We start from the raw sequence: 11,240 nt of genomic DNA, 5'->3' as shown, positions 1-11,240 counted from the left end.
TATATATATATATATATATATTTATGTTCTTGAGAATAAAATAAGGCCTAAAGAAAAAAATACACAATAGAGTATTATAACATACAAACATTATTGAGTGATTAAATTGAAAATATTTTGCATATCAATCTACACAGAGCAATATAACATGTACATGTACTATAATTAAAAAAAGGCCAGAAAATTAAAAAATGTATAGCAATAAAATACTAATACTAATTTTCAAAGGTAGGAACTACACATTCAAAGGTAACTCTTTTAATATTTTTTCCACAATGTAAAATTAAAAAGAAATGCTAAAACATGACTTTAATAGACATAGGTTTACCCTATATTCAAATTCTGGTCTAGACCAATGTATCTCAAAATTTTCATAACGTCCTCGCCAGAAATCCTGAGCCTCTCTTTCTAATGGTTTGAAATTATCAGCCACATTACCATATCCCCTAAACAGCACAAAAAGAATGAATATAAACTGATGTTATCTATTTTAACAAAGCATAAATTGAAAGATGAGGATGCATCATCTCATCTTTCATACAATTTTAATCTCTTTTCATGAAAGCAAGAGAATTCTTTTAAGGATTGTAAACCACTTTTCCCATTTTTAAGCCTGTTAACACAAGTTAAAATAACAGAACTTTAGTCATTATTTCAGTACAAATTTTATGTGCTGATTAATCAGTTTAATAAATAGTAATTAGATTACTGGTAATAATAGTGATTAATTAAAATTAGTTGATTTCTAAATAATTGGATGACTAAGAAGACAAACAAATGAATTTTGAACCCTTCCATGATTTAAAATTTGAACAGAATTGACAATCTACAATAATTATTTCGATAAATTAATTTCTCGTTATTGTTTCATATTTCAATCTCCTACAAACTGTGTAAAAACCATTTCACACATTTATAAAAAAGCTCCTACATTTCTATGTTTACTTGCTCAAGAAATTCATAAAATTACCAAGTATAAGTTTAAATTGTCTATACAGCATTAGACATGTGACAATTAACAACCAAAATACAGCGAAACTCAATATGTTCTCAATTTTGTAATTAATTTTAAAAGTTCAGTTATGCAACTGCACATTATATATGAGAGCTGGAAATGAGTGTAGACAGTAACTGCAGGTCTGTAAAAGGTAAAGAGAGAGGAGAGAAAATTGCCCCAAATGTATTATTTCCATTCAAGGAAATTCATTCCCATGATACTTTTGAACACTTATCTTTGTTGTTTTCTTTATTGATTACCACACCTATATTCCATGTAAATTTACCAACCTCTTAGGCCTAGGGGTGGGCAGAGATTATGAAATCAAATGTGAGATGGTTGCCATAGTTACACTTTTAAGTCATCTCAAAGGCCACTGATAAAAGAAATGACTAATTAATCAGCTGTACATTGCTAACCAATTAATCTGTAACTGGGCAATTTTAATACTGGCACATGTCTATACAGTTTTTAAACTTTTAACAAACAAAAAATATTTAGCAGATACAATATATAAAAAACAATATCAACTTAGAATACAAACCCATAGTGCATCACTTCATCTCCATGTTTTCTTGGAGGACTTCTACCATAAAAATTATTTTCTTTGTCATAATCTGGAAATCTGTCATTAATGTCAAGTGAGAGATTTAATCTTTTCTCCTCAAAATCTGGTTCTTGTTCTTTTCTATAATTGGCTCTCTTCATCAGCTGACAAGAAGTTATAATGAACCCTGATTTTACTTTCAAGTAACAGAAACATATCCAACCTTAAATGCAGCTTTTATGTGACAAATAAGAACACTATATATACCTTTGTTTAGATTTGTGCTTCTTTTGTACAAAAAATAATAATTTTTCCCTTTGATAAACTATTCTCTCCCATAAAGGCTTTTAGTTGACACTTGACAAAGCTCAGTATGCTTTAAAAACAAAGACATAAACAGAACTTAAATTTAGTTTTATAACAATTACATCCTTTATGCTATTGAGCAAATAAAAGCTAAATCTATTTTAAATATACAATACAAAAAAAATAATTATAACATGCTTATTCATAAGCATAGGATTTGCATAAGACACTCAAAATTTTACAGATCATTAGTTTTTTTGTTGCTCATAAAAATCATTGGCAGATCTTTTAACTGCTGACACTAGTTACAAGTATGAGTTAACACACATCACACATTCTAGCCAAACTATGTAAAATACATTGTTCAGTAGAGACAAAGACCAAAGTTTCTTTTCTCTTTCTGCATATTCTTCACACTTATATGTCTCCAGAAAAATCCATGTCAGAGGCCAAAAATCAAATAACATAATTTGAAACAATTTCAGTTCTTCACAGACAGTTCTAAAAGTTAATTACAAAATAGTTTATTATTCTACATTCAGGATTTTTTTCTTTTTGTCAAATAATAATGAACTTGCATTATAGTAAAATACAATGGTTTATTGATGACAGTATCAAACAAAACATAACTCACTTCTTTGGCATGTCGCAAACCTCTTTCCCACGCTGATTCAAGAGGAGGAGGAGGTTCTTCTATGAATGGTGGTGGAGGTGGAGGAAAAGGATGTAAATCTGCACCACCAGGCTAACAAAAAGTTACAACAATAGAATATTGAAAACTTATGCCTGGATTACAAAATCATTCTATTTTAAAATATTATTGTACCAATTGAATGGTTTTATCAGGTTTTCAAAAATAGTATGATTAGAAGATGTGTTAAATGCAGAAAGCTTACAGTATAAAAACATTTAAGATCAGATATTTGAAAAACATATTACAAGTCTTAATGAAATCTATTTTTTGTTATTAAAAGATTATTTCTTTAGTCACTTTTCTAAATATTCTAACCATTTAGGGGTTATCTGCTTTTATGTGAATATATTGTAATTTTTCAATTGCCAAGAAAGTGTAGCCTTAAATGTAGATACAAATAATGCTGTATAGGTTTATTCTGAAACTTGATGATAGTAGAAGCTTCTTGTACTAGTTTTAATGTTCTATTGGCTGGGTATTACTTTATACTGTTTTAAGTTTTGTGTTTAAAATGTTTTTTTAATGAAAAGAAGCAAAGTGACAAAAAAAAAAACACATCAACAGATAAACAAGAAAATGCCCAAAACAATATACACTTCAGTGTATGATATTTGTATACATATTCTGAATGAATACATAATGATCTTAAAGTAATACTTGAAAGGTTTTTATAGCAGATTCAACATATTTCACTAATAATATTTTATGTTTTATACCCAGATATGCTTAATATTTACACTATTATAAATGTATGTTGCAATGAGGACTCTTTGTTCATGCTTATGAATAAACTTGGTTTTTCACTTAAACAAGGCTAACTGATGTACCTAGTCAATGCACAAAGAAGACATAGGGATCATATTCAAATGGTTACCCTCATGTGTCTCTCTCACTGGGGGACACTAAGGTTATATGCCAGGCTTAGTGAGAACAGGTTCAGCAGTTCACCAATTACACATACTTTTCAAATAATGGTTTAGATTAGTACACTTGTTCAAGAACAAAACTCCACGATTTTTTCAAACACTTTCAAGAGTGGAATTACATGTATCGATTTTCTAGGACCCTGAACCATCACTTTTTTTTTTAAGAACACTACTTAGTACATGATGTACAAAAAAAAGTGAGGTTCATTCAAACCCTTAAATTTGTTTCATATACATTATTTGAAAGTGTTACAACAAACTAGAATTACATAACATTCTAATTCAGAGTACTAGAACTAATGATCATATAAACCCTTCTATGTAAAAACTGAGCAATGAAACTTTAAAATAAAAACTCTGTACTAAAAAATCCCACAAATGGATAATATAAACATTGTCACCATCACACAATTAAAGTGGAAGTTTAAAATCTACATGCCTACACCCACAAATGTTAAAGCATATGATACTGTTTATGTGACACTAATAAATGTAACTATAGCTCATAAGTAATAGAAATCACCCAGCTTTGTGCACAACAATGAAGTTAATAGGGAAAAGGCAAAAGTATCTATCCCAACATAAGATAATTCATAAGTTTCCAGTAAAACGTTCATCATGTGAGCAAAATGAGTTCTATACTTAAACTTTTCAATATCAGATACTACACAGTCATTGATGTATTAGTTTCCTAATGATTACTGCAACAGACGAGTTCAGTTGGCAAATGACAAATATGTTCATGGTTGGGGGAGTGCTGCAAGTTTCTTGTGAAAGTTAACTTAATTCCTCTGGTAAGTAACCAAGATGATGATGAATCATGAGAAACAGGATTTAAAATAATGGACCAAAACAGGAATATTCTTTTCGCTGATATTTAATTTTTTTTATAAAATTGACTACATCGTATTTTCCAACAACTTTTCAGGCCTAGAAATTGAACTTACAAGATTCCAGAACTTTCCACATTTTCCAAAAAACATACAAACCCTGATTAAAGCATGAGAAAGATTTTGTGGTGTCTACAACACACACACAGATACAAAGACTTGAAAGTAGTTGCAGTTGAAGGATGGACAAGATGTAACCAATCTTGTATATTTTGCATTTAATTAATTTCAGAGGTGTTTCCTTTACTCAAAAAACATTTTAATACAGCATAATAAATTATGTATATTCTATTACATTAATATTATTATTTGTAAAGTTTGTTCTTTACTCTAAATTGAATAATACACCCACACACATATATAATAGATAGATAGATATCTTTAGTTACACACAGAACACATACAAAAACAACTTAATACCAAAATAACAAATGTATCTAAAACTTACAACTGGCATCATCCCCATAGGTGGTGGTGGTCCTAAATGTCCAGGGCCAAGACCAGGTCCCATCATTGGAGGGGGTGGTCCACTCCCAAGCATGATATTTCCAGGGCCCAAAGGAACAGGTCTAGGAGGATCAAACATATTGTAATTTCCCTTATCATTAATTCCTGGGTGAACAAATCTACATGAGGTTCCCCAAGTGCACTGGCCTTTATTAAAGAACCTACATATAGGACGAGGCTGTGCTTTTCTATTACAGCTTTCTTTCACCTCACCCTCTTCCAAGTCATCATCCTAAAGAAATAAAAAAAAAATATTTGATAAGGCATCAAAGAAGATTTTACTTATGAGGAGAAAAATAAATATGAGCCTCATCTTAAACCAGCCAACATCACAACTAGGTCTCAACAATTTGTCAAATTTGCTAAGCAAGTAATCATCAGGTTCATAACTGATTACATGAGACTAATCTTCCTATTTTCAATAGAGCAGGGCAATTAACTAATAATATATGAGCATCGTTTACACGGAGTAGTGTAATATAAAACATTAATTAACTGAAATTACAAATAAACTGATTTCATACAAAATAATCAACTAATCCAAAAACGTTTTCCAAATGTTTCGAATATCTAAGTAATCAAAATACTACCATTAAGTTTTCTCATTATTATTTTCTATCAATTCAGGTTTGTTAAATTTAATTGATTAGTGTCATGGCTCAAGAAAATGAGTGTCCAATTGGCATTTTGCCGATTTAAAAATAATAAATTTTTGGCTCATTTTACACTGGAATACTGTTGTGTAAAAAATAATGACTTACTTTATTACCCTGATAATCTGATTTTTCTCTACTTCTGAAGGGACACATGCTATTAAGTTTAGATAAGTGTCCCTTTATACAGTGAGGATGTACCTAAAGTATCCACATGTTTGATCACTTTCATTTAATTGTGTTTATATACAATTGTAAACTTGATCTTATTCCCAGAACTATCCATACATAACTTATGTTAATTACAGATGTTAATAGTTTTTCCTAATTCCATCATCAGTGTTAATAACCTTAAAATTTATTTACAACTTTCATAAATATAAAAAAAAACATCATGCGATTTTAAGCTAGAAGTTGTTGATATGGATGGAAGTTTAGAAAAAACACATTAAAATTATTAATGTGTTTGCAATTTACAGTACAGGCTGCAAGAAACTGTAGAAAGTAACAAGCATGATGAGAAATCAAACAACCTAATGCTTATTGTGCTAGCCAGTGTTAATTTAATGCAGCGTGTGACAACATTTTAACTACTGATCTCCATTTTCAGTGCAGAGCTAGTTGTAAATAAACAAAGGTCCTGTTCATGTAAATAGGTTGACTTAATGATATTACATACTGTTACTTTTATTACTCCATGTCTAGTAATTTCTGACTAACAGTTAAATGTGCAAATTATTCAGCTGTCAACATTTTTTTGAGCAAATAAAGGATAATGAATATTAACTTACCATAATTTGTATTAAAGCAATTTTCCTTAACAAAAACTTTTGTAGCTTTTATTAAGTTAGATGCACTATTATTTAGACATACAAGGTAACCACAATCAACAGGCACCACTGTGCTAGTTATGTAACCAATAACAACTGGACCACATCCTCATATTCATGAGTCTTGTACAAGTAGAATGTACACATCACATGATGCACGGTTTCACAAAATGAGAGCTAACATGTTTTATACTTGGATAGTTGGAATAATTTAAAACAGTAATAATTGCAAACACTAACTGAATTAAGCTCAATAACCTTGAAGTAATTGAAAATAATAATGAGAAATCATTATGGCAATATTTCAAGTACTTGGATAGTTGGAATCATCAAAAATTGTAATAACCAGTAACACTAATTTTGATTGTTGATTATTATCACGATATTAATTAATTATTTTAAGTGAATCTAATCAATGTAATAAACGCTCATGGATAAACAACTAAATACCCAGCTGTATTTACAGCACTATAATTTTGTTTAGGTACAAAATGAGTGTGGTTTAGTAGTTCAATGCTTTGAGTAGTATTTCTGTAATAATAAAAAACATCAACTTATCTAACCTTATAAAGTACTGATAATTTGTTAATTGCAATCATTGTTTTCTTTGCATTTTAACTTCTTCGGTGACATTAAGTTCTTTTAGACTGGAATCTGTGTAACAAATATTAGTATTCAACATCCTTGAAGTGAAACATTAGACATTAGTTCCCTACTTTTTATTCCTTTTACACAATAATAACATGGTACCTTCTCTGCCTCAGCCTAGGAAATGGGATGTTCCATGACCTTGTAGGAACAAATATTCTAAATCACCCAAAGGAGGAATTGGAATTATGTAGCTCAACTGGCTAATCATCTTTTACTCAACTATTCATTTTAAATCTAACTAGCATTTGTATTTGATTTACATAAACACCAAGAATCATAATATGGATATTATTTGACTTTTTTTTAAGAGTTGGAAAACTTGTTCTAATAGACCAACATGAAAAATATTAATTTATGGTATGTAAAAAGAAAGTTACCAAGCAGTAATATAAAATTAAAATAGTTTAACTGATTTCTCTACCATTTTTCAATGTGTTTTAACAGTAATTTGTTTTTGTGCACAAGACCCACGAGTATTGCGACTCTGGGTAAGTAGAGACAGAAAAAACTTGTGGTCTATTGTAAGTATACAGCTAGATTGTGAACTTGCAACATTTCTGACATAAATATATTATACTGAATAATTTACTTCTATCTAGTTATATCACTGTTTGAAAATTGTATTCCAAATTAAAATTTCATGTGATCATACTCACATCTGAAACTTCTCCATCATCTTCTGCTTCAACTTTTTCACTTTTTTCTCCCTTAAAGAATTTGTAAAAAATATTAATTAATCTTTGTTAGTTATCACATTTTTAAGGGTAATTTTAATCAAAAGGCAGAACTTTTGAATTTAAGTTACTTTTCCTTTAATAAAATAATTCAAATACTTAACCTTCCATTTTTGAAGAAAAATGAACAATTTACCTCAGATTTTGAATAATTTGTCACTTCAAGTCTGCAAGAGAAAAAAATACACAATATGTACTGAAAGTTAACATTTTCCAATCTGAAAATATCTTTCTGATAAATATACTCACCCCCTTACACAGATTAGCTATCTTAATTGTGCATCTGCCTAAAAGATTTGAGGTAATCCCCATATAATTTCAAATTTGAAAGTGAACTGTGCTGGTGCATGATGACCAATAGGAGGGTGACACAACCATCATTCGCAGTAACTGCCCCTATGCACTTACACTCATGGTAGTTTCATTTTTTGATGAGGCAAGACAAAAATGGGCACCAGTGAGGAGGACAGGCGGGAACATGTATGGAGGCGAGTATATATCGGAAATACATTTACAGATTAGGAAATTGTTAAGTTCCAAGACAATAACTCACCTTCTCAAACAGATTATCTAGAATCCTATGATCAATTGGTGGAGGGGACAGTACAAAATTTTACATAGATGGGCTCCTTTTAGAAAGTGCTCAAAGAGTATGACACCCATGTGGGGCTCCATAGAAACACACCTGTAGTAGACTAAATCTTATTTTGACTTGGGTACATTCTTTGTCCAGAATGTAAGAGGGAAGAGGCAAATGAGCCCCATGTGTCATAGGATCCAGTGGAATAAGAACATATAAATCCAAGCACTTTCACACAAGCGATCAGCGAGCAACTTTGTGTAGTGTGGTTGGGGCATATTCAGACTGTACCTTGTGTGCTCACCTCGACTCTACAGGACAAACTCCAGCTGCAGGAGGAGAGCACTTTAGAATGCAGTATGGTTTTGTATAGTGTGTGCTCACCTCAAGTGTACAGAACAGACCCTATCTGCAAGAGTAGGGCACTTTAGTTACGTAGCTCTGTTTTGTATAGTGTGTGCTCACCTCAACTCTACAGAACAACTCTCTGGCTGCAGGAGGAGGGTAAAAGTGATACAAGTTATTGATTAAAGGAGTGATCCATACTACACTGACAATGTCACTACAATTCCACTTCTCACTGTATCGTGCTACATCCAACCAGTAAGGATTTTCCATGATTAACCAGCTAGGGGCTGGTAAGTGACAAAGGTATCCCGTGGTCCACCTTATGAATGGGGGAAATCCGGAGCAATGTCTAGATCCCCCTCCAGCTGGAAAGGTCTTTTACTGGAGACAGTGCAATGGGTAACTATGAAATCCTATTTTAAAAAAACTAGCAAGTGCAAGCCAAAGAAGTGAGCAGAACACTTCCACGGTGCTGGCTCTTTCCAATATATATAGGGAATAGGTATGGTTTGAATTGGACAACTGAGTAAATATGTGTCTCATGAGGATACACCAGGCAGTTTTGCAGAACATCCTATCTTGCAGTGGGCACTGGTAGAGCCAGGGTGGATAGTGTGAGCACTTTCCATTATCCTAGCTCAATGCAGGTTTTGGGTAAGTATACCCTGAGAGGTAGCATCAGCCACCTGAAAAGATCCTGTGAAATTCAAAAGAAGTTGTGAAAAAAAAATTATGTATTCTTCTTAAATAAGGTGAGGTGATTGAAGAATGGTGACAGATGGAAGCCAAGATCCAGCAGAAGATGAAACAGCCAAATGATGTAGATAAAGAAAGACAAATGTATGAAAAGTTGTTCACATTCCCACCTGAAAGATCTTGTCCTAGATCTCGCAACTAAGCTGTGTTTGGGTCTAAAGAAATATGAAATTTTGAGCAGACTGTAGATTCAACTTACCAGCTTGAAGTTTTGTATCAAAAGAACAAGATGATGTCGAAATACTTGAAAATGGCTGTGAAAGCCACAAGGGGGACATTCTGAGATTTTGATTGGTTATTCACATGTCATAGACAGAAGTAAGTGTATATGAGGGAGCATTTCCAAAAATGGAAAGAAGTGAGTGGGGCCACTGTGTTTGATTCAGTACATGGGCAATATCTCAGCAAACAGAAAAGAGAGGAGGTTCATATTTTATATTCTAGCTTGTCAATTTCATTTCCTAATTCATACAAAACTATAGACTTCGTATTTTGACATCACAAACATGTAATTTGAACCAGTGCTGCATTCAACATACCATGTGACACACAAAAAGCAATGCTTAGGTGTGTTTTTTAATATATACTTTTAAATTAAGAAATTAAATAATGTATAATACTAAAATTTAAATTATAATGTACAGTTTGATACCAAATTTACTGACATAAATAACAGTTCAATAAAATTTTGAATGCAAGTCAACAAACACAATGACACGGCCTTTGACCTGTTTGGAGAGGGTTAACAATACAAATTTCAACAAACTGAACTTGGACGAGAAATTTAAACATGTTTATTCAATACAATGTCAAGGAGAAGAATGAAGTTACCAGAAGTGCAAGTGCATAGAGGATTTACTTCACCAGTCCAGTTCATATTAAAACATGTGGAATTAGGTGGGAAATTAGCTAGTGGCATGCAAATCTCTTACGCACACACGAGGAAGATAGCTAACCTATGTGCGGTGGTGAGTTATCATCTTGGAAAATAACTCCTCATCATTGTTTATAAAATGTGATCACCTAATTGTTTTTTTTTTACATTTTACACTTACATTATTTTTAGTTTCAACATCAATTACTTCTTTGGAAGCTTCATTATCTGTCTCACCATCTTCTTCTTCTTCATGAATTTCCTCCTCAAAGTCCAATTCTCCTTCTGGGGTATTTATTTCTATTATTTTTGCTTTGAGGTTTTCATCTTTTTTCTTTCTTGATTTATGGATCAGAGTACCATGATCTAAGTTTTTAGTTTCAGTTGCATCATCTGACACACACAAGTCCTTTTCATTCCAAGAGTAACTACCTGAAAACAACTCTTCACACTGTTTATTATTTTCAAGGGCTTTATTTCTAATACATTTATCCTGCTCTTCAACAGAACTGCTTTTGTAATCTCTTTTCCATTCACATCTAGCTTTTGAATTTTTTTGAGAATTTTCTTCTAGATTATCCTTTGGTTTTCTTTCTTGACAATAGTCAGAACTATGAGTGTTCTGACTGTCTTCACTTTTTGATTTGTTTTCAACATCACTATCATTTGATGAAGTTTCTCCTTCTCCAGACTCAGAACTACTATTTTCATCACTAACTTCTTCAGTTTCATCTATTCTATTTCTTCCTCTCGAAAATTTTACACTACTGTCATCTCTGCGATCCCTTATGTCATCCTGATCCATAATTATAACTAACAATCCTGACCTGAAATATGACAAAAAGAAATGCTTTAGATATTATTAAATTTAGAGTTAGACATGGTTATAAAATTGCATACATGGATTTATGTGTGTGTGTATATATATATATATATATATATATATA

The 11,240-nt window shown here is 31.6% G+C and overlaps 1 protein-coding gene across 1 annotated transcript in view; it reads right to left on the bottom strand.

Annotated features, from left to right (window-relative positions):
- Window positions 1–11,240, bottom strand: part of LOC106475015 (zinc finger CCCH domain-containing protein 18-like) — a 24,660-nt gene that overhangs the window by 12,190 nt on the left and 1,230 nt on the right. Inside the window, exons 2-7 of the mRNA XM_013935715.2 lie at window positions 10,475–11,120; window positions 7,658–7,708; window positions 4,809–5,099; window positions 2,485–2,595; window positions 1,542–1,708; window positions 309–446 (exon numbers count right to left, since the gene is read on the bottom strand). Coding sequence (XP_013791169.1) covers window positions 309–446; window positions 1,542–1,708; window positions 2,485–2,595; window positions 4,809–5,099; window positions 7,658–7,708; window positions 10,475–11,098 — 1,382 coding nt within the window. The 5' untranslated portion in view covers window positions 11,099–11,120. The remainder of the gene's footprint in view (window positions 1–308; window positions 447–1,541; window positions 1,709–2,484; window positions 2,596–4,808; window positions 5,100–7,657; window positions 7,709–10,474; window positions 11,121–11,240) is intronic.

This window comes from Limulus polyphemus, unplaced genomic scaffold, assembly GCF_000517525.1.
Source record: "Limulus polyphemus unplaced genomic scaffold, Limulus_polyphemus-2.1.2 Scaffold144, whole genome shotgun sequence".
Taxonomy (NCBI): domain Eukaryota; kingdom Metazoa; phylum Arthropoda; class Merostomata; order Xiphosura; family Limulidae; genus Limulus; species Limulus polyphemus.
Note: the sequence above shows the minus strand (reverse complement) of the source record. Positions and strands in the feature narration are given on the sequence as shown.